At 44.1% G+C, this 23,262-nt stretch overlaps 1 protein-coding gene across 1 annotated transcript in view; it reads left to right on the forward strand.

Moving 5' to 3' along the window:
- Positions 1-23,262, forward strand: part of MCTP2 (multiple C2 and transmembrane domain containing 2) — a 287,776-nt gene that overhangs the window by 118,853 nt on the left and 145,661 nt on the right. The window contains exons 8-10 of the mRNA XM_075557885.1: positions 2,420-2,455; positions 12,783-12,947; positions 15,071-15,201. Coding sequence (XP_075414000.1) covers positions 2,420-2,455; positions 12,783-12,947; positions 15,071-15,201 — 332 coding nt within the window. The remainder of the gene's footprint in view (positions 1-2,419; positions 2,456-12,782; positions 12,948-15,070; positions 15,202-23,262) is intronic.

The raw sequence follows: 23,262 nt of genomic DNA on the forward strand, positions 1-23,262 counted from the left end.
CTATATTTCTTTTTGCATGACATCTCGTAGGGTATCTTTTTGTACTGTAAGTAGGAGCTGCCTTTTGGTTGAGTTTGGTCATTCCTGGACTCCCTCCTCCTCCTCTTTGGAGTTTGTTAGACAGCCTGTGTAGCCATTCATTCCCTCGTCTGTTTTCTAGTCTTCTTTTCTGTTTGTCTGAGGGAGTTCTAGTGAAAGCTATCTTGCATATGGGCCTTTTCATGGAGGTTTTGTGGTATAGAAAACTGCCTGCTTCCATTCATTTTGATTGGTGGTTTCCTCCTCTTCTTCCTATATTTTCTCTTTTTCTTCCTATATCCCTATATTACCAATATATTCCTATATTTCTTCCTTTTCTTCCTATATTACCAAAGTCACCAAGCAGGGACCACTTTATCCTGGGCAGGATGTGGTGGTGCAGCTTGCAGTGCACCTTGTAGACTCGTTGAAGGTCGCATCACCTGTCAGAAAATAGCCAGTCCTTTCATTGATCTGAAGTTACCGTCTAAAGATATGATGTTAGACTTTTAAATAGAAGGGACTCGCATTCAGGATTGGAGGGCAACGATTGACTTGATAGGACTTGATAGGATGCCCAGCACTTTGAAGATATGGAAGCATGATGTGGCTCATAGGAAAATGCACTGAGTGGAAGGCAGATAAGCTTGCCTTCTTTTTCTTACTCAAAGTCGAGTAGCAGTTGGAACAGTGGGCTCTGATGGAAGACTGCCGGATCGGAGCTCCCGCCCTAATACTGCCCTCTTCGTGCAGGTTAGTGAGCAGGCCAGCTCCAGAGCCCCTTTGCCTCTCTCAGCCACAGTTGCGTCCTGTGTGAAGTGGAGCGTACACAGAGGGTATGCTTCAGAAGTTTGTGCAGACGGAGAGAGTCAAAGAAGGTGATGGGCATGCGGTTGACACTCCATACATATTGGCTCATGGAATTGTCACATTGCATTTGCATTTGTAACATTGTAATTGTACCATGAGATACCGTACGTGATTTTTTAGGCACATTGTTTAGGTGGGGTGCCCAAACCTGGTAAGCGGACAGTAATAGGAACTCTACACCCATTTCCTTCTCTTAGGATCGTTGTACAAATAAAATGTGATTTTACGTCAAAGGTCCTCAAGCAGTACTGGGTAGCCTGATGGTAGCTGGTATTCGGTGACTGGTTTGGTGAAGTGGTGTTTTAAGTGTCGCCCTGCCCCCTCAACCGAAGTTCTGCTGTTTGAACCCACCTACCATGCACAGGAGAAAGACAAGACTGTCTGCTTCAGAGACGGTTTGCAATCTCACAAACCCCAAGAAGCAGCTCGTCTTTGTCCAGTAGGGTTACCCTGAGTAAGAATCGTCCTGACAGCTGTGAGTTGTGTTTTGATCGATTTAGGTGAAACTATTTGTCACCATGTGTTTCGGTAAATACCAAAAAACGAAGCCGGTTTAATGGCCTGAGTGTACTCCCTGTAACTCTGTGTTCAATTTGCTGACTGTGGAGCTCAAAATGCTTTTAATAGCGAATAGTTTCACATCATTTCTGAACTGGTGTTTCCAGTTGCTGTCCACTTGAATATAATTGGCTTTCCCAACAAGGTTATTTATGTTGCGGTTCCTAAGACATACTGGTAGAGTGGACAGGTAATTTACCTACAGGTTTTGTTTGTTTGTGTTTTTAAGTCTTCTGCACAATAGTAAACGTGGTCTGCTCAATTAGACTTATAATTGGATTGTAATCTCCACACTTTAGCCACGTTTTAACAACTGGTTAGCTGGTTAACCAGCCACAGTAAAGCTTTTTGGTATTGAATGGTGTCAGGAGTAATGAGAGTATTTTTTGAGCGGGCAATTTTAATTGTAGAGGAAAAGCAATCTTTCTTCCTTCCCGCAGTAATGTATTAGTCTGTTTTTCTTAATTTGTTCAGGAATGACTCATCTTTTCCTATTTTTTTGAAGACTCAGATACAGTGAATACTAATATGTGATCTGCATACGTAGGCTGTTATTTTGTAAATATCTCCAATTGGAACTTGAAACCTGAATAATATTGTCCAGGCATGGATTAAATAGTTCCAGAATATTCTGAATATTTCCAGTCGGCAAAACCTGCTTTTGCACCTCTTGGAATCACAACATGCTAGTGTTTGGATGGAATTAAGAGAGCAAAGTGCATCTAGGGATTGAACGGAATTCCCGTGTCCTCTATGGGGCACTATGAGGAAATCATCTTACCCAACCTCATCATCGGTTTCTCTAAGTTTCTAAGCATTTTTGTTCTCCAGTGTGCCTGCTTCGTAACTTGACATCTCGCACCCCAATCCTTTGAACGCAGTCCCCAAGTAGACTATAAATATATTGTTAACAATGGCATTTCTTTCTCTTTCCTCTTGCCATTTTCCACCATTCAATGGACACGATCCTTAGCGATGGTCAAATCGGAAGAGGTTAAGTGGCAGCAAGGTAAGAAAAATCTTGTTATTTCTGTAGATTATGTGGTAAAAAAGCAAAACGAAACGTGTTTCTTTCTTCAGAGCGAACAACATTCATGTGAAGCTGATCGATCGGTGCCCACCTTTGGCTGTAACAGCATGCTTTCCTTTATTGCTGTTACAAGTTAGGAGACAACTTAACTTTCAAAATTTCGTTCAATACCCACATAGCCAGATTGGTTCTGGTGGTGACATTTGATAGATTCAGACCGTGGTAGAATATCACACTTCATTAAGCTTGTCATATTTAGCAGGTAATGCCGTTACATTTAGCGCTTTGGGGAGTTATTTAACAAATAGAAACTAGCTTAGTGTTATCGGGACAGTTAAAAGATTGTGTAAGAGGCACATATGTGGTACATCATCAAATATAGTTTATAATGTATGAAGAATGCCATTATTATGTTTTAGTATGAGCTGCTTTCTAGAGCTCTTCATGTACCACTGGTGACCTATCACACCACTGCTGCCTTCCTATGCAATTTCATATCCATGCTCAACTTACAGAAAGCGTCCGGTACACCACAGTAAGCTTACAATGTTAGATTATCACTTTCTTCAGTGCTCAAGCTATCGTGTACACGATTGAGTGTCCAAATTGCTGCAAAAATCACAATAAAATGTGTATAACTTAATTTAGCAGTTCTGTACATGGATCCCCATGAGTTTCCATCGACTTACAGACAACTGGTCTTTGCTACTTTCTGAAGAGAAATAACAAATGAAAGATAACGCCTCCTAGCTGCTGCAAGATTTGAGGCTACTTCTCTGTAATTCCGTTTCTAAATGGTGATGGGGTGTGTGAAAGAGAGAGAGATCAAGGGACAGAGACATATTTTTAAACTGACTGGGATTAACCACTTAGAAAGAAAGTCAAATTTTACAAACCTTTCCTCATGCAATTGAAAGACTCTAGACCTCTGCCTGTTCCTTACTAAAATATAGATCCTTTGTGTTTTTTAAAGTTTAAAAATAATAATGATGAGGCATTTTGTTATCTTCCTAGTTCCTTTGGTTCCCAGGACTGTTTTTCCCCCGAAATATAATTAGCAGAATATAAATAATCTGAAGTTGTCTCAAAAGCCCCTCCAACTTTTGCTTTATTCCTGTGTAGTCACTAGAGGGTGGAAGAACGTCATTTCTCACAGAGAAGGGAGCCTAGTCTTACACTCTCCCATATTAAGAGTTTCTGTAACCATCCAAAGCAGTAAAGTTTCCCAGAATGCTTTGGTGAAACCTGACAAAGCAGTATTTCCTAGTTTATTGATTCTGCTGCTGCACTAAAACCCTGGTACTGTACATCAATAACCATCTTTAGTTAGGGAGCTTTGGTCTGTGGAACAGCACTGGCAGTTTGTGGGAGAACATAAAGGCTGGAAAGAAAAATTGTGAGCTTGGGGAATATGGTCATCTAGGGAGGACAGGAGAGGTTATGGAAGAATGGCCAAAGGAATGAAGAGGGATAGAAAAAATGTTGACGGCCTGGATAAAGATAGCAAGAAATATGAAGGGGACAGAGGATCCTGGAGAGTAGTATGATATATACGAGTATCTCTATCTATATATTTTTTCTTTTTCAGAATTTTTTCTTAGCACCGAACTGTGGTCCCTTTCCCCTCCCGCCCCTCCCCAAACCATGGTAGTTCCTACAATTGTTACTTCAGAATCCTGCACTCAGGGACTTAATATATTCCCCAATCGAATACATCTGTTTAATAAAACCCTAGATCAATAAAGTTTCTTGGAGGAGGAAGTTTGCAGATGGCCGAAGAATTTCATGTGGACTTTTTTGCTTCTGGGGTGTGCAGCTTGGGAGGGAAAGTGAGATTGCTTTTGGTTTGACTTATGAATGTGATCACATGAGAAACTGACACACACGGTACTTAAAATGCTATACAGGACACCGGGATACCCTGGCTCACCGTCCTTTTGAATTATTAACACATGAACCTCTCTTTGGGGATTTTCACAGGATATTTTAAAAAATTATTTAACAAAATATTTTTCATAAAGAAGATTCCTGAGTTCTGAGTATCCAAAATTCACCAGTCTCAAATGCTTCCATTACCTGTAAAATCTCATTAACTTTTGTCACCTCAATCTTCTACTTACCACAGTGAAGCTTTATTTTGAGAATTGCTTCCTAACCCTATAAGTTTATAATTGGCACCGTCCACAGGGTCCTGAATAGCAGAGGCTCTGGGGACTCTCCTATGCTGCTTTTAAAAATATTTGAATCGGGATTTTAGCCTAAAACACTTGGAGCATGTCTTTAGAAATAGATTTAGGTTTTATCCTAAAGTGTTGTTGAAACAAAGGGGCTTAAACAGCTTGTGGAGAAATTCCATTTTGTTCAATTCATGTTTTACACAAGCTTTTTGAAGCCCTGTCATTTTCTGATGATCATATTATAAATAAGAATTGAGGATCTGATCTTACAGGTCTCGGAAAAAAGGACCTACTTCTGGTTAAACAGTTACTGGATCTGGTCTTCCGTGGGACTAGATTTCAATTTCTAATTTTTCTTCTAATATGACACGTCTAGTGAGAGAAAATAAGCTCTGGTGTCATCTCTCTTAAGGAGACCCTGCGGTGTAGTGGTTAATCTCGACTGCTACCCAACAGGTGGGCAGTTCCAACCTCCAGCGACTTCTTCAGCTATGGCTGTCTGCGTCTGTTAAAAATTACAGCCTCACAGCCTCAGAAAGCCCTCGCAACCCAAAGGGCCAGTTCCAGTCTCCCCTTTAGTGTCACTGTGAGCCGGAATCCACTCGGTGGCCATAGGTTGTGGATTTTGTTGTTGGCGGATTTTTTCCCTCTTATATCAAAAAGCCTAATCAGAAGGAAAAAAAGGTGATTAAAGATAGATTGTGAAATCACTGATTGTGCTTAGAAACCGTGGGTGCTGACATCCACACCGTCTTTGCGGTGGGAGTTCTTTTACTTTAGATGAATTTACCCCAAGACATTGCACAGAATCATTTCCACCTATTATTTTCTGCATTAGTATGTCAACGACATGGTCACTGCCGAGTCACTATGACTTGGAATTGACTCAGTGGCCGTGAACTTGGTTTTCCGTTTAAAATGCTGGTTTCGCTGTGCTTATTAGCTAATCTATAGTAGAAGGTTTCACCGGAAGCATACGTCAGTGAGAACCATGTGGAGCTGTGCAGTACAGATTAGTAAATAAGCACAATTAAGCCGGTGCTTACCTTGCTTATTAAATACTTACTCCCTGCAGGGATTAATTTGGAAAGAGACGCTGATTCTGTAGCAAAGTGCTGTGGAGGTGGAAGAGAGATGCCCACCGTAGTTTAGAGCAGAATCTCTTCTCAGGGGCATACGTGGGAAATTGTTCACGACAGAATAGTAAATAAACACAAGGGAGCCCCTAATTAGCTTGATTATTGAGTAATCGGACAATGATCAGTTAGCTAAGGTAAGGGACACAACCACATTGAACAATTTTCTGATGTGCCTGTCAGCTCACTGGTCTCCATTCTGTTCCTCTGAGAAGGCTGGAGTATGGGGATGTCTTCTGTGGGTCACCCAGGCAGCTCTGTCACATGGCACTTGGTTGACATTGTACCTTGAGAAGCATTAGCAAGGCAATAGAAGGCAGAGAGAAGCCAACTATCCTGCCCTTTCCCTATGACTCACATGTGTGGCTGGGGGTAGGGTACTCTCAGGAACAGGCAACCGTGTTGAGTTATCTGTCAGCAAAGCCAGCTCTTTCTAGGTGAGCCTGATTGCTCAGACTCCTTTAAAACTTTTTTATTCCCTCTCTGGCTGCCCTCTCCCACAGAGAACCCCTCACACACCCCAACCAGTTGCCCTTGAGTCCATTGGACTCATTGCGACCCCAGGTGTCGCAGTGGGATGACTTGCCACCGGGGAATACCCTGTTTTCCCCGAAAATAAGACAGTGTCTTATATTAACTTTTGCTCACAAAGATGTGCTAGGTCTTATTTTCAGAGGATATCTTATTTTTCCATGAAGAAGAATATGATACACATTTATTGTTGAACACAAAAAAAGGAATTTATTACCTGTATACGGTATGGTAGTAGTTGTCATCACAAACCAGCATAACCAGACAAACTGTGAATCCTACAGTATCAAGAATTTCTTGCTACTACCATTATTTCCATGTACAATAATCTATGATACATTTACTCATAATCTTTGGTACATTTACTCGCACTTCCTGTCTGCTCCGGCTGCGCTGCGGCCAACAGTGACCTGTGTGGTGGCGTCCACCGTTATGGTCCAGAGTCGAGAGTTATGGTAGCTTCCGCGGGCCTTATTGTTGGGGAGGCCTTATGTTCAAGGAGGTCTTATTTTTTGGGGGATGCCTTATATTTCAGCAAGAGGCAAAACTATAAATAGGTCTTATTTGGGGGTGTGTCTTACTTTCGGGGAAACACGGTACGAGCCTGTGACCCACCAGAAAGTAGGCCTTCCGCCGTCTCAGGGGCTTCTGGGTGGGTTTGGGTGCTTCTCAGGTAGAGCCAGTCCTTTCTCTAAATGTTGATCTGTTTGTGTCAATCGAGTTTTACCGAGGCCCCCTTTGGGGGGCAGGTATCCTCTCAGCTGACAATGGCAGACTTCAGTAGTGGCAGCTGCGACCTCATGGCTCACGTGACCTGAGATATCTCCTAACTGGTCCGTTTGAGGCAAGAGTTGTCAGCCCTTGCTCTAGCCTGGAGCTGCCAGCAGCTTCCTAAGGCCACTAATGTCAGCATGTAGCCATGAGCTCCCTAGAGGCCCGCACACAAGGAGAACCCTGTCCCGTCGGAGAGCCCTCATGTTCTGATGGTCAGAAATAGTACCAGAAGCAAACTCTTCTCCCGGTCCTAAATGCAGAGATTTACACTCTTTATCGAATTTTCATCTTTTTCTTAATATACTTCCCATTTCTAAGGATGTTAATTGATTGATGATAGCCCTCTTCACTTAAAAGACTAAATTCGCTCGGAAACTTTTACAGCTAATGTCTTGGTACACACAGATTATTCCTATCCTTGGGGCCGTGATATATTTTCATCTTGGCACATAAATCTCGTCTTCCATGTCCATGTACCATTTGGGGGATGTAAAAGGTTTTCCTTCTATCCCATGTGTGTGGGGTCAGAAGGCATGCCTGCAGGCTCTTCAGCTGAGGAGCAGGAGCTGCTGAGACGTGTGGTTCCAGGGAGCCTGGGCCTGTTTGGGCAGGTCAGAGGCCTGTTGACAAGAAGCAGTTATTTTGCCTATGGAAAACGACTGGAATTAATATTTCAATGGAGCCCTTTATAAACTGAATGCTCTTCCTTAGCTTTTCAAAGCAGTGGACAACATGGTCAGAATCTTGCACATACATAGATATATACATATATATATGTGTATATATTTTTTTCTTTCCAAAATGTAGTCGGTTGATGTCAGGAGTCGGTTTCCATGGGCTCCATACTTTCTCGTAGAGACTTAGGAAGAGTGGATCAGAGCCAGAAATAGGGTGCAGTGATAGTATTAGGAAAATATAGGGTTTTCCTATTTGACTACTTAAGGTAATGGCAACAAATGTACACATGTGCTTGATCCAATGGAGAGATGTATGGGTGGTGATAAGAGCTGTACAGGCCCCCAATAATATGTTTCTTTAAAAAGAATGGTGATATGGAACATAGTGGGACAATATTTTTCACCTACTAGGTGTAAATGCCTTGGGACACCCCCAGCCACCTGCTTTGTAGGAGAGTCTCTTGAGACGTGACACTGGGGTATTAGTCAGCATGGAGCCCCTGATTGGTGCCAATGATTGCTACACTTAGCTGTTACCAGAGAGCTTTGCCGTGTCAGTCTATGCACTGTGCCTAGGAGGAAAGGTGTGGCAATCTGCTCTCAGGAAATTCACCACGGAAGCCCTGTGAAATGCACAGGGTTGCCATGGGTCAGAAGTAACTGACTGCTACCTTTTTTTTTAACTTGGTCAACACCATCATTTCAGGGGTGTGGCCAGCTGACTGGAAGGTGGGTCAGGAGGGGTGTGGACCCTGGTCTCAGCTTTGTGCCCCCCTCTTGCAGGCTTTTCTTATTCCTGACATCCGTGCCCTTGCTCCTGGCCCAGGACAGAGCAGAGGAGACACTGATCGGGCAGGGCCATCAGCCCCTTGTTTCTCTTTGCAGCCCCGCCAGGGAAACGGGTCGCTGATTGTCCCCATCCCTGTCTTTACGACAGGCCGCTTGGTCACAATCATCTCATGATACAGCTCTCCACGCTGCGGTGCGTTGTCGGTGCCTCTGCATGGGTGGTCAGCCCACTTGTGTTTGAGAGTATACTCCTAGAGCCAACCTTCTGAAAATTCGTTGCTCTTTTGAAGTGTGCTGAAGGTCTTTCCATAAGGCAGGTCCCCGGTGGTACAGTGGCTAAGCCTTTGACTGCGAACCCAATGGTTGTTGAATCTCAGCAGGGGAAAGCACTGACGGCCTGCTCCTGGTAGGGTTACAGCCCCAAATGCCTGACGGTGCAGTCGTCCTCTATCAAAAAGGCTGCCGTAAGTTAAAGATCCCCTTGACACCACCACTGCCACCCCCCACAAAACTCCTCTGCTCATCTCTTTGGCCTCACCCTCGGTCTGCCTTTCCTACCTGGCCTGTAGAATGGTCAGAAGCCAGAAGTAAACGATTGCTTTGGGGGCTGTTTGATTTTTGCGGTTGGGAACATATTTCTAAGTGGAACAGCACATCTCGTGTCCACTATTAATAACAGCATATGTGTGTGCGCGGCAGGCCCAAGTGGACTGCTGTGTCTAGAAGAATGGAGGTCGATTGGTGGGGTGGAGGCCTGAAGACGAGAGAATGTGAATGCATCCGCATAGAAACCCTCCAAGGTTCTGCTCCTCTGGGAGGAAGGAGAAACATAGGCAGGCCCTCCTGTCCAATATTTTATCTGTCCTGTCTGCTGAGAGATGAGGGTCAGGGCCCAGGAGCTTTGCACGCTCTCCTGGTGTTTGCTTCCCTTCAGGTGGGGCGGGCATCCCCTTTGATGGGTCGTTTCCTCCTCTCCCTTCACATGTCCACAGTTGCATTAAGATGACAAACTTCACCTAGAGGCTCAGGCAGAAGAGTGAAAACTTGAACTGTTCGGCTGAGTGAGTGCAGATGAGCCGATTTAGGGCGGGGAGAGAGGCAGTGTTTGCAGAGAGCAGGAGAGCTCTGGAGAGCTCCAGACTGCCGCAGAGTTCACACGTGAAGGCCAAGTCCCTGCCCCCAATCACAGACTCATGCGTCTCAGGCCTCTTGACAAGCCTCCAGGATAGAAGCAAGATGTCAGAGTAATTAAGAAGTGTCCTGAACACTCACACCTAGCACCGAGTACATGGTGCTTGCAGATGAAATATTCTTGTGGATCTAACCAGAGAGTGCGTTTAAGGAGATAATTAGGGTGGAATCAGAAGAATCAAGGTGTGGAGTTCTTTCCTGTCTGTGGACGGCGTGATTAATACTTCTCCCACCCTGTCTTTAGTCAGGGGGTGGGGTGGGGGCACAAAACCAACTTGGGCTGTAAAGAGCAAGGCCATCTCATCAAACATGACTGCGCTAAGTACTAAAATGTTCAAAGTCCGGCGGAGAGAGATAAAGGCTTTGATGGGAAGTGGATATTTCCCGGGACATTACAAGCAATAATCCAGATGTCTTGGTGTAATGCAACTAGTGTCCGTGGACAGCTCAGGAGCTCCAGCCCAGCCGGGCCTGGTGTAGCCCCGCCTGCCCTCCACGCCATATGGAACGCATCTCTCAGCCCCTAAGAACCAGCTTTGGATTCCATTTTCACAGAGCTCATGGAGCTAAGTGAGGCTGTTTTATGGACAAGTTAGATAGAAGCCTTTCCAAGATAAACATCCAATTTGAAATGAGGACATACCAAGCCACAAAATTATTTTAGGGTATATTTCATGGAAGCGCTGCCATTTTTCTTAGGCAGTTGCCAGACTGTGGTATGCCCTTTGATCCCGTGTGGACATGACTCCCCTTTTTATAAAAAGGATTTCAAAATAGCTGTAGTGCTTAGGGAGGGATATATCTGTCGGAACTTTGAAGCACGGCCATGGGATAGGTCATGTTGTAGCTTTTTGGTCCTCAAGCCAAACTTTAAGAAGAACATTAAAAAAAAGAGAGAGAAAGGGAGAGAAAGGAATTGCACCAGCAGATATGAATCAAACTCTAATTTTCTCTCTGACGACCGAGTTTTCAGCCTTTGTGCTTAGCAGCCTCTATAATGGATTAAATTTGCCTGCATCACTACACACATGTCGAGACATATACACGTAGAATGCAGGTCGAATATGTGTATGTGTATATGGTTCCTGGAGATTAGTATTGATGTTAATAAAAATAAAATGTCTTACTTTTAGCTCTTTCATAAACTTCCATGATTGAATACCATATATACTCGCGCATAAGCCAAGTGTTCCAGCGCATTTTTAATGCAGCTTTTGTGGTAAAATCAGGTGCCTCGGCTGATATTTGGATCGGCTTACACTTGAGTATCTAGGGTGCATCCTATCATTTCTGTTCACTCTATAAGAGCCTGTTGGGTTTTATTTTTTGTTTTATTCATTCATTTTCTACATTTCTGTGCCAATCAGTGTCAACTTCTCCAATAGTTGTGTGTGTGTGCGTGTGTGTGTGTGCGTGTGTGTGTGTGTTTCAAGAGGAAAGTAATTCCGTTTGGGAATCTACAGTTCTGTGACTGTATTTTATTTAAGGTTGTTAGAAAATTATCCACTGACCGCTCAGTGTGGCATTGTGTCCACATTTATCAGGAAGAATAGAGGGACAGGTGCTCCGTCGTGAACGTGGGCCTGACATGCCATTTGTGTTAGATTCATTGGGAGTCACTGGTGTCCCAGCAAATGGGCATCTGAACAATCTAGAATATATTTTGAGCAGATGACAGGAATGGATCACTAGGACATGAAATCCATTGTTCTACTATGATACCTAATGCCGACATGCGTTGGCTGGCATACTTCTGCTTCACCTAGAGAAGAAGTCAGTGCTTTTGAGCCTTCGCGCATTGATGGGAGAATGAATGGACGCAGACGCCGCCAACGACACGCAGCAGGTGTAGATCATGTGGGAACCCATTTCACCCTACTGTGTTGTGACAAGGATGTGGTCGAGACTGTCAGGAGTTTAGACCTGAGTATTTGATGATCTTTAGGAAATCGTTGTTACTTGTGTTGCTGGGGATCATACAGGCTGTTGTGTAAAATCAAAGGAGGGTTTGGATTTGGAACGTTTCAGCAAGAGAAAATAGGGAAGGGGTAGATAAAATAAGCCTGTCAAAATGTTGAAACTCATGAAGAGGACATGGAGATTTGCTACATTTTTCTGTCTCCCCATTTTTAAATGTACATGGTGGAAATGGACAATACCTCGTGCCTGTTATGTCTCATGAAAACCCGTAGAGCACAGTTCTGCTCTGTATCAAGGGGGGTTCGTTGTGAACTAGAATTGATTTGTTGGCCACGACAACAACATCAGCACTATCTTCTCCAAAAGTTAACAATAGGGGATATTTACCTTTTTTCTATATTTTGTTTGAGGTATGCGAGTTGTGCAAGTAATCTGATTTAGAAGGAAAACAAACAAACAGACACGGCACCCTAGACCCAGCTCCAGGCCTCAGGACGAGTACTTTCCCTACCGCCACTCGCTCCTGATCTGCCAGCTGTGGATTGCGGGCAGTGTTTGCAGTTATGATGGACTTTTTAGCAGTAGCAAAGGCATAGAGAGACGTGGGGACAGATTCCAATGTGTGGGATACATTGAGAGCCATCTATTTTGAATGCCACCAGGCAATTTTATTTTCTTGCAAAGCAGCACCGTGTTGTTACACCTCTCTCCCCTAACTCTACTGTCATAATCGCCAATGGATCAGCTTAAGAAACCTTACCAAATAGCTTGTCTCAGAGGGACAAGGCACCGTCAAATACAGAGGGGCTTCACGAAGTGTGTAGAAAAATGGAATTAAAAAATACTGGCTATTTTCCACAAACTGTTCAAAGGCTTCTTATTCAAGAGCTGCTCAGATCCAACCTAAGCTACATTGCTACAAGCCCATGGCTTGAGCAGGGAATCGTTAACTGTGAGCGCAGGCTTGCGAAACTGATGAAGAGCAATACTTCCCACCAAACAGGCAGTGTTATTTAACATCCGATAGTGAGAGATGGAATTCCTCGGAGCCCCAAAGTCACACTCCAGACGTGTCAGCAAGTTTACGTGTCCTCTGTGTTTTCTGCTTTAGTCCTCTTTGATACGCAACCTTCGGCTCTCGGAGTCCTTGCGGAAGAACCAACTGTGGAATGGGATTATCAGTATAACGTTATTGGAAGGAAAGAATGTCTCAGGAGGAAGCTTGGCAGAAATGTTTGTTCTGTTAAAACTGGGAGATCAGAGGTATAAAAGCAAGGTAAGTTCTATCTTTTTTGTAAGGAGAACAATATCGCTAAGAAAAAAAAACAAGAAAACGCTTTCCCACTTTAAAATTCGCCAAATCTCACTAATTTATTTTTAACCTTTCTAACTACATTTAGGAGTGTCCCAGAAAGCAAAAAAATTAAATATAAACAGTTAAGATGATTACTGTTTTGGTTGCATAGCATAATTTATTTTAGCACAGTAACTCAGAGTTCAGGAAAGCTTATTAAATAATAGATACAAAAGCATGAGGCATTTGAACTTTGTGAGAAAGCAAACTATGTTTCAAGAATGTCGGATGAGGATGATTAATGTTTTCAAATTCCATAAAGAATAAATGGTATCACACCTTAATGTTCGGATTAAAATATTTGAGATGGCTAAAAGTATTTCAAAATTATATAGCTATTGGCTTCTCTTATGTGCTAATAAGAAAGTTTTAGCAAGAGATTTAGTCCTCTTGGTTTTTGCACTGTTTTTAAAAAGAAAAAAAAGAATCTAAAGTATTAAAAGTGATCTGTTTTTTAATATAACCAAAGTCATTTTTAATCCTCCCTAAAAACTTGTTGTTGAATTGTGCCAATGCAAGGTCCCTTTCGTTTTAAATCTTATTCATTTGGTGTGGCTTTAATTCCAAACGCTTAGTCTCCAAACCATGGTAATTAATTCGTTTTACATGACTGTCAGACAGGAATGGTTCCTATGTTTTATGAATCGAAGGAGCTAGAGCACTTGAAAGTTAAGTCACTTGCCAAAAGCCACACAGAAAAAGAAATCAGTGGAAAGTTGGGCAATTAGTGCAGCGAACATTTGCAGTCTGGTGCAGGACATAACACACGTACATAGATGAGGCAGTACTTTAGGAAAGCAAGAAATCTTTTCTCCCGGCGGCTCTATTTTCAGGGACGTAGCAAATTCTAGACGGTTTACACCAGCATGAAGTGGTAGAGAGTGGAAATGCACAGTGAAAAAATAACAGTTCATAAGAAACGTGAAAATGTTAGGGCGAAAGTGTTTCACTAGAAGTAGTTTTAAACAAGTACTTTCCGGCTGTCGCTCCGAGGGGTGGCATCCAGGGTAGCTGCATGTGAACGCTGGGGGTCCCTGAGGCAGTGTGCGTCCGGATCAGGGCTGCCAGGAAACATTCTGTATCCTTCTGAGCATTTTGGACTAAAATAAAGCATATAATCTGTCTAATATCTGCTGCATCCCCTTCCAGGGACTACTTCTTTTGTTTGTGGTCTAATAGGGTTCTCTCAGTTTCTAGATTCAGAGCCCTGATGAGAATAACACATTAAAAAGAAAAGGTTTTTATTTATTTGGTGTTTACTGTGGCCCCGGCGGCCACGGAGGGCTGAGTTGAGGGTTTTCCCACGTAGGAGAAGTTAGGGTTAGGACTTAACAGTCAACGCTATGAACTTAAGAGCCTGATGGGCACAGGCCAGCCTTGTGCTGCTGCTTTGCGCTGAAGTTGAATCTTTGTCGAAATAAAATAAACAAGAGAATTACTCAGGAACCAGACACCCGAGCTATTTGAAAAGACGCTCAGAGACCACAGAAACATTTAGGGACTTTTTCATTTTTTCTTATGATTACATAGGAGTTTCCTAGTTTTCCTCCCAGTGCAGTCATTGGAGCCAGTCATCTCAGGCTTAAGACGGGCAAAGCTGTCCGTACTATGAGTGTCCCATGTAGTACATCAGACAGATGTTAACCAAGATGCCAAACTGTTGATTTAGGTAATTCTTAAGCCAGCAGTGAATGGATAAGCCAATAAAAATATTACTTACATTTGATAGACCAGTTAGGGTTATCTTTGGTAAGAGATCACAATTGTAAAATGTCCACTGACAATACACCTTCTGCTGAGCCAACAATATTTCTTCTGACTTGTTGGATACATGTTTGAATCTGGGGGACAGCTCAAAAGGAGTGAGATGTTCTTTGTAACCCCCAACAGTCCCTTTCAAAAACAGTGTTGTGTACCTTTTGGGGGAGGGGTGTGCGTCGTGCATTATGTTGATTCCTCTTTAACATGTTAGAGATGAATGTGTAGCTGTTGTAGAGATGCCTACCGTTTTAAGAAAATAAATATCATCACCGCATGTTTTCTAGACACTGTGTAAGAGTGCAAATCCCCAGTGGCGGGAACAGTTTGACTTTCACTACTTCTCTGACAGGATGGGCATTTTGGACATTGAAGTGTGGGGAAAGGATGGCAAAAAGCATGAGGATCGTCTGGGCACGTGAGTCTGCTCTGCTTTCTTCCTGGTGGGAGCGTGTGCAGAGCTCGGCTTTCAGGGGGGCCACTGTGGGCACAGGATTTTATCAGGTTGGGCAGAGACAAAAATCTGCCCCCACGGAGCCATGTGGAAATAGGAATGGCTAGTCCTAATTGAGAAACTAGTTTTATAATTTTTTAAAATTTAAGTAGAATGTTTATTGGAAATGTCATTCAATATTTATTCTTTATAGAAAGATAATGTCTCATCTTGGACCCTGGAAATGTTGATATAAACTCTCTTGATAGCAATCTTTCACTTTAGTTTTGTTGCTGAGTAAGATGGCGTGTAATTTAGAAAGAATGTTGGACGCGGTGTCACAGATGAGGGAAATTTCCGACATATTTGATACGTCTTGTGTCAAAATGCAATGAAGTGCATTGAGATCAAATCTATCTTTACAACCTTGGATTGCCGTTTTAATGGAGGGACTCACCTGGATCTCCCCGCTGCTCTCTCCCCCTCCCCACAAAAAAGCCAGTTTCCATCGTATGTATTGACTCCAAATCATGGGTTTGTCACATGTGCGTCTGTAGAGATTGAGGGCTGGTCACCAGGCCTTTCTTCCAAGGGGCCAGCGGAGTGGAGCACATTAGCTCTTTCGACTCACTGGCACTCAGCCACATACAACACACAACAATATAAGCATTCCAGCGGCCCTGTAGGGGATTCCTTAATTGTATTTCAGAATACAATTAAACGAGGTAGCACAAGCAACATGCACATGCTGGTGTGAATCCATGCCACCTGTGATGCTCAGACTAGCCCCCGGAGTTCGTGGCTTTATGTTTATTGCGCAAAACTCCAGAGGTAACGCATGGCGCTTAGCCTGAGAGCAGGGACGGGAATCAGGGCTGTTTCTAGGGGGCAAGTTCTCTCCGTGTACGGACAACTTGTCTCCCCTCGTAGATTTAGAACATACATGCTGGAAGGCATGTCAACAGCGGTGGGTCTAGTCTTTCTCAAGCCATATTCTCGGAGATCTGAGTTCAGGGAGATGCCATGGGGTTATCCCGAGGGAGGGGAATGTGACAGCCGGGCAACAAGAACGCCTCCATTGTGCCTGTACCCTAAAAACTCTTCCCTAGGAAAGGGTCACGTGAGTGCTGCTAGTCAGAGATGAAGGCTCAGCGAGCCTCTCGTTTTGCAGATGAGGAAATGCAGCGATAGAAGGGGGTGACACTGAAGCAGCTCACCCGGTGCCTTCTGCAGCGTTTTTGCTATGCAGAGTTCTTAGGACCATGCCTGGCACACCGAGGGGAGCTGGTCTTGCTGTCCTCGCGCTGCTCTGCAGCAGACAGGTGGGCAGTTGGGTACTCGTGGAATATTCTTGTGGTTTTATATCTAAGGCATCGAGGATCCTGGGTCTGCCTGGCATGTGGCAGGGAGCTTGGCATACCTGATTCTCACCCACCCAAATGCTAGTGACTATCTCCAGTTGTGTGAGAGTAGTACACACACACACACACACACACACACCAACTTTTTTTTGCACCTAGCCAAATACCCTTAACTGAGAAGACCTGCCTTGTCTGTGTCTTGGACTCCAGAGGCCACACCCCGGGTCACAGTGTTTTACCCAGGCCCCATCCCCAATTCTGTATTATCTAGGAGACCGGGAGCAGGCCTAGTCTGTTGGCAATCTCCTAGGCCCTGTTGGTGCCTTTAGCTGGCCAACAAGGCCAGACCTCGCCATCTAGCACGTCACAGCTGTTGCCGGCTGAGATTACGAGTTTGGCCTTGCCACTCCCCATTCCACCCACCCGGAGGAGCTGAGATGTTCCTCAGGAACTTGTCATTCAGTGACGTACCCGGGCGCTCCCAACACTGATTAGGTGGACCAGAAGGCTGTGCTTGCCTGGGGAGCCGTGCTAGCCAATGCAGTGAGAACGCCCTGTCCCCAGAACATGCTGTGACGGCAGGAATTCGGCCTCTGGTGATGGATGGCCAGAGTCTTCTTTCAGGGAGTGCAAAGAATAATGCCTTTCGATTCATATATCATCATGCTGTCAGCCTGCCTGGACATAATAGGAAACGCTTTCCCAAACAAGTGCCAGGCACCTTCACAGGGAACACATACTAATTGAAGCTGTCCCTTTCACTCCCTGTTGTGTCATCTGGACATTCATTATCATTAGTTTAGCTATTTCCTGTTGGTAACTCAGAAATATACCTGCTCCAGCAGTCATTCTGCCCTTCCTCCTCGTGGATTTATGATTATTTTGGGGGTATCCTTTTCCTTTTTCCTCTCCAGCAGTACAAAAGATAACAACCCTCTCCCTTGGAGGCTGGCTACCCTGCATTACCCTGCTAATAATACTCAGCGGGAGCAAGGCCTACTCTGAAGCAGGAGGAGGCTTTGAATGGTGATGGGAAAATGACATTATCTTTAAGTCCCTTTTCGCCAACTTTTTGAGGCTGCTTTCCACACTTATCTCATGCGAAAACACGCATAGCTCTTAGTGACTCCGCAGGAGAGAGCAGAGCTGCCCATCGGCGATTCCCAGGCTGTGACTCTGTCTGGGAGTAAAACACCTCATCTTTCTCCCACGGAGCAGCTGGTGGATTTGAACTACTGACTCTGTGGTTAGCAGCCCACTGTGTAACTCACGATGCCATGAGTGGATTTGACTTGATGCCAGTGGGCTTTGTAGTGTTTTGAAGTGCCATTCATTCTCCTTCCTCAATTGTTTGACAGCTTTCAATATTCCCCCCTTCACCTCACCCACCCCACCCCACATTTCTTCTTTTTTGTTGTCAAAGCTTTAAGGATCAGTTGTCTTACTTTCTGACAGTTGGGGAAATATCCTTTTGCATTAGCAAGTTCTTAGTGAGACCGGAACTTAGTGTGAATCCTAAGGTCTCTCTCCTACTTTGTTCTTTGGAGCACACCCTACTGGTAGAGATGCAAAGCTTCCTGTGGCCTTTCTGAAGATGTTTTCTTCAGTAATGCTTTCTCTCAAAGGTAGTCTGAGTTGAGGGAAGAAACATGCTTGGCTGGCTTGATGCCCCACTGTGGCCTTGGGCTGCAGGCTTGTACGTGGGACCTGGCCGTCTATCTGTGGTATGGGGTCCTTGCCCACAGGTTGCTGACTCGCTGTGGTTACCAGCAACCATGCCTATTTGATAATTTGTTTTGAGATTTTTACGCATAGCAACTACAGATCCTCGCAGCAATTTCAACCCACATTAGGTAATTCAGGTAAACAAAAGGTCAATAATAAAGTTCACGACATTTCTTGCAAAACAGTGTGGGTACTGTCTGTCTGCGTTTTCTGATAGAGAGGTGTTTGGTGGGGTGGTCGGAAAGCATCCGTTGATTGAGTAGTTCAAGGTACCTTGAACAGCCCTGGAGGTGTCTAGCTCTGGGAGGAAAGTGTGGGGTGGTGGGAATGGATAAACAGGGAAAAATCACGTTGGTGTTGATGAGTTCCTCCTGGGGTGGGTCGGCTAAACACTGCTCTGCCAAGCAACCAGGCTGCCCCAGATTTTCCTGAGTCAACTTTCCATTAGGCTCAGGCCATCCTAAGATTTTCCCTGAATTCGTTTCACTCCTGAGAAGATTGTTGGAAAGGTGCCTGAACAGTTCATCAACCTAGAAACACAGTAACTAGTAACCCCAGTGCTCTCTCTCGTGTCGTGGGCAAAACAGAAGCAGCAGTGTTTGATCTTAGAGGTTATCTCTGTTTAGAGAAAGCAAGATTTAGGTGATATAAGCAGTAATATCAAGTGGCTATAGTTGTTAGCTGATGTCCAGTTACTCACTCACAGCTCAACTTAACCTCATCCACAATGGAATGAAACACGGATCCTGAGCCTGGTCAGCTAGCTGCCAATGGGAAGTAGATTGCCAGACCTTGTGTCCTCGCCTATCTTAGTCCGGACATCTCACTGAAAGATGTTCAAGCATTATAACACCGGACCTCCCTTCACATTTACCGCACTGATCAGAAATTAAATCCAGATTTTCCTCGTGAGAAGGGGGAATTCTACCCCTGTGGCTTGTGCCCATTACAAAACAATTGCTTCCTTAAAGTATATTTTGCATTTCAAGATGATGCTCGTCATGAACTTGCTGTAGAATACTCTATACTTCATTTCCCCCAGCAAGCTTAAGAACGAGAATCCACAGTCCCCTTTGCACTGCCCTGCCTCCAAATTAGTCTTCATTCCCAGATGGTGCCTTTTAAAGTGGCTCTGACTTTCTCCCAGTTTCTTAGTGACTTTGAGGCGGCGGAGAGCCTGGGCTGGAGGAGTCTTCTGAACAAATTGCTCCCCGTGTCGTCGATCTGCTTTTACAGCCAGGCTCGACACATTCACCGTTTTCTTCCTGTTCTCTGCTTCCTTAGTCGCTGAGATTTACAGCTTTTAAAACTCCACCACTCTTCTCTGCCCTCTGCGTTTAAGTTAAAAGCTGACCGGTCTGTAATGTAAAACATAGAATTATGGTGATGAGCACGAGGTTAAAAGCTATCATGACAAGTAAAACTTGAGCAGGTTTGGCTGACTGATAGGGCAGAATTATGTGCACAATTAAAACATTCAGATGCAGTGGGATTAATGGAGGAAGGAGAGAACAGGAGGTCAGCGGCAGTGCTCAATCAGCAGCCGCTCTGTCCGCCTGGGAGGACGCCCTCAGGGGCCGAGCAGGGCGGACAAACGTCCTTGAGCCCGTTTTAATTTAGTTGTTGTCGTCGTTCACTGAGAGCATCTCATTTTCCTATGCTGCAGGCGTTCACAAGCTTGTTCATCGTGTTAGTCTAAGTCTCGGGGTGAGGGGTGGGTGCATGTGGTGAATGCACACTGCGCCTACGGGTAAGCTCAATGGTTCTATTCCACCCAGAACTGCCTTGAACGAGAGACCTGGCTAGACGCTACTTCTGAAAAACCAACCACTAAGAGCCCGATGGGGCAGTTCTACTCCACGACACGTGACGGTACTTAGAGTCAGAGTGGAATGGATGACCATCACTTTATTTTTTCCATTTTATTCCGCACATCGAGAGTGCATTGTGTCTCAGGCAGACTGCCAAATCCTAAGGACTCGGTGGAAAATAACCCAAATACAGCTCCCATCTGGGGAACCCTGGCGCTGGGGCCACTAACGTCAGCAAGCAGCAAGAGCAGCAGAAGGGAGAGTTGTAGCTGGTGGCAGTCTGGAGGAACACCTGTGCTTCGGGGCAGTAGGGCAGCTCCCTGCAAGGATAGCCACCTGGACCGAGATTCGGAGCAAAGGTGATTAGAGAAGTGTTTTCTGGGAAGACTGCACAGCGCAAAGGCCTAGAGGGAGCAGCTGAAAGGAGGGGACACGTGGGTATTGTCACAGAGAGGGGCCCAGTTGAGGTCACAAAGCCATCGGGTTCCATTATGGATGAATGTACAAATGGCTGGTCCTCTCGGCGCACAACCCCAGAGCTCATGATTTTTCTTTCCATCTTGTGAGTCTTATTATCATGGAGCAACTCCTATCAACGAATAGGCCAAGGGCTGACATTGGATCGGGTATCTCCTAACACCTCGGTGGACTTGTGTAGCACCTGCTGAATGATGGTGATAACACTACCCCTCCCCATAACATGTGAAGTCAAGGGAACAGACCTCGCTGAAAGCTAATCCCTGTTCCCCATGCTTCTTGTACTTGTGCTCTAAGTGTGTTTGCCACATTTTTACTCGGTCACAAGAAAAATATTTAAATTTTGTATACTTTCATTAATAAATTGCTGGACATTTAGGCCGGTGATTCTTGGAGCGTAGTGATTAAAGTGTTATTTAAAATTTTTAAGTTACACACCTATCTCTGATACTTTTATAAACGTTAAGTTAGCACTCTCGATCAATAACTAATCTTGATGATTTCATTTCTTCTTTCTAAAATACTTCCTTCCAGTAATTTTGAACCACAGCAAAATACTAGTATTTCTTTAGGTCAAGGATTTTCAATGTAGGACTTTAGGCTCAAATCTGAATCCAGTTTTAAACGGAACAACACCCCCTTCATCTGTTTGCCTCTTTTAATAAGACTTTGATGCTATGTTGTCAGTTGGAGTCAAGACTGCATATCCCACAATTCCAAGATACTTCTTGCCTTTCAGAGAAAAAGTCGTCTCTCTTCTTCCTCTTTACTACCTTCGAGCTGATTCTACCAGTGGAGATATCGCCTAGGTGCCCAGTGTCTCAATGCTAGTGCTACGTGAAAAATAAAATCATTACGATAGCCTTTTAAACTCTATATCCCCAAACTGAGCTCATTTTCCAAATCATATTTGCCTCGATGCTAACAAGCAGACTTTTCATAAATGTTCATACGCGGCTCAGACATGTGTACAGTGGAGGGGACAGTTTAAGGGGTGCAAATGAAAAGCAAGGAGGAGAAGAGAAAAGAGAGATTTAACAGCCCCTGTAAAATTATGGAAATGGACAACAGGGAGTGTTTCGATGAATTTGGTGAAGGCATGCAAGGGGGGGATTTGCCTCGGAGACGGAGACTCGCCCCAGACGTTCTCCTAGGCTAAGGCTGTGCACAGCCCAGGAGGCTGAAGCCGTGTAGCGTCCCCCGTCCCTAGTTTGGGGTCAGGGCTATTCAACTTTCCAACTTGTAGCTAAGATCCGGGGTTTATATTTCTCCTTGAAAATGTGGGACAAGCTGGGACAATGTGGTGTGAGGTTGGATCTAGTGACCTGTGAGCCCTGAGGGAGCAGGTCCTTTATGATGCAGGTTATTTCTTTTCTCCTTGCTTAGACGGGGAAACCAGATGGGTTGAAGGGACGCAGAGAACACTTCATTTGTAGAAGTTTATAGAAAGTGTTCTTTATAGGACAGCTGGTTGTTAAAACTAAGGAGGGGATAGCTTTAAATTATTTCTTAAGGCTTATGGCATCCGGCATCCATTCCTGTGATGGAGCAGGGCCTTTTAAATGCCTGGCTCTAAACCCATGGGTCAAAGAACTAAGGTTTCTCTTTTTATTGGCAGGCTGATTTATCAATTTGATTTCATAAATTTACTTTGAAGTCATTACGAAGGTGAGAGTGAGTATTTGAATGGATTCATTAACTGGTTACATGAAAATGTGGAATCCATTATGCTAATGTTGAAATTTTGACCCGTTACTTACGTAAGGGGCTTTTACATAAAAATTAGGGAAAAAATTAACAAACAAGAGCAGCAATTGTTCTCAGGGCTCTGACCTTTGTGCGGGATCCCTGGGGGAGTTTTGAACCCCGTCGTTCTGACTGGTAGGCAAGCACTTTACTGGTTCTGCCACCTAGATACATCCTTCTAGCTATTGCATGTTTGTCAGTTTTACATATCATGTTCTTTCCTAGCTGTCTAAATGTCTTAACGTAACATAGGTGCAGAAGCGTCAGAGTGGGAAGAGATGCCTGAAAAGTTTGTGAAAATGTTTGATTCCTTTGAGGGGGTCTCTGTTTCTATTTAATTGTGTCTCTGTGTTTTTCAGGTTTTTGTCTCAAATAGTATATGGTAAAGTAGTACATCATAAGCTGTCCCTTCAGGCACCAGAATTTACAGCTTGATGTTAAACATGCTAATATCACTCACAGCCTTTTTTGAGGGGCAACTTCTTAGAATTAATGTCAGGTTCACTTGGAATCTTCCCAAGAGAGATTTCTACTTCAGCATTAATGGTTCTTAGAGTTCTTGACTCTACTTTTTCCTGTTCAAAAAGCACCCCAAACTACCACCATGATGATTAAAACAAAAAAAAGGAAAACAGCCCAAGCACAAAAGTATAATGCCATTTTAATAGTATCAAACGAGAACATACTTTCAATAGTTTATTATTAATTTGGACTAACTGAAGTGATCACTATAGAGGATCCTCACAAGTTTTGATGATTTATCTTTGATGATCTATCTACACTAGATAGAACTTTGGTAAATGAAAGTGCCTATAATGATGTAAAACGCTGCTTAGCAAAGTATTCCTGAGAAGACATACGGCTGCAATCGTGACAAAGAATTTGCTCACACTTCACTTTGTACAGATCGTGTAGTTAAAGCGTTT

Source organism: Tenrec ecaudatus, chromosome 9 (genome assembly GCF_050624435.1).
Source record: "Tenrec ecaudatus isolate mTenEca1 chromosome 9, mTenEca1.hap1, whole genome shotgun sequence".
Classification (NCBI taxonomy): Eukaryota; Metazoa; Chordata; class Mammalia; order Afrosoricida; family Tenrecidae; genus Tenrec; species Tenrec ecaudatus.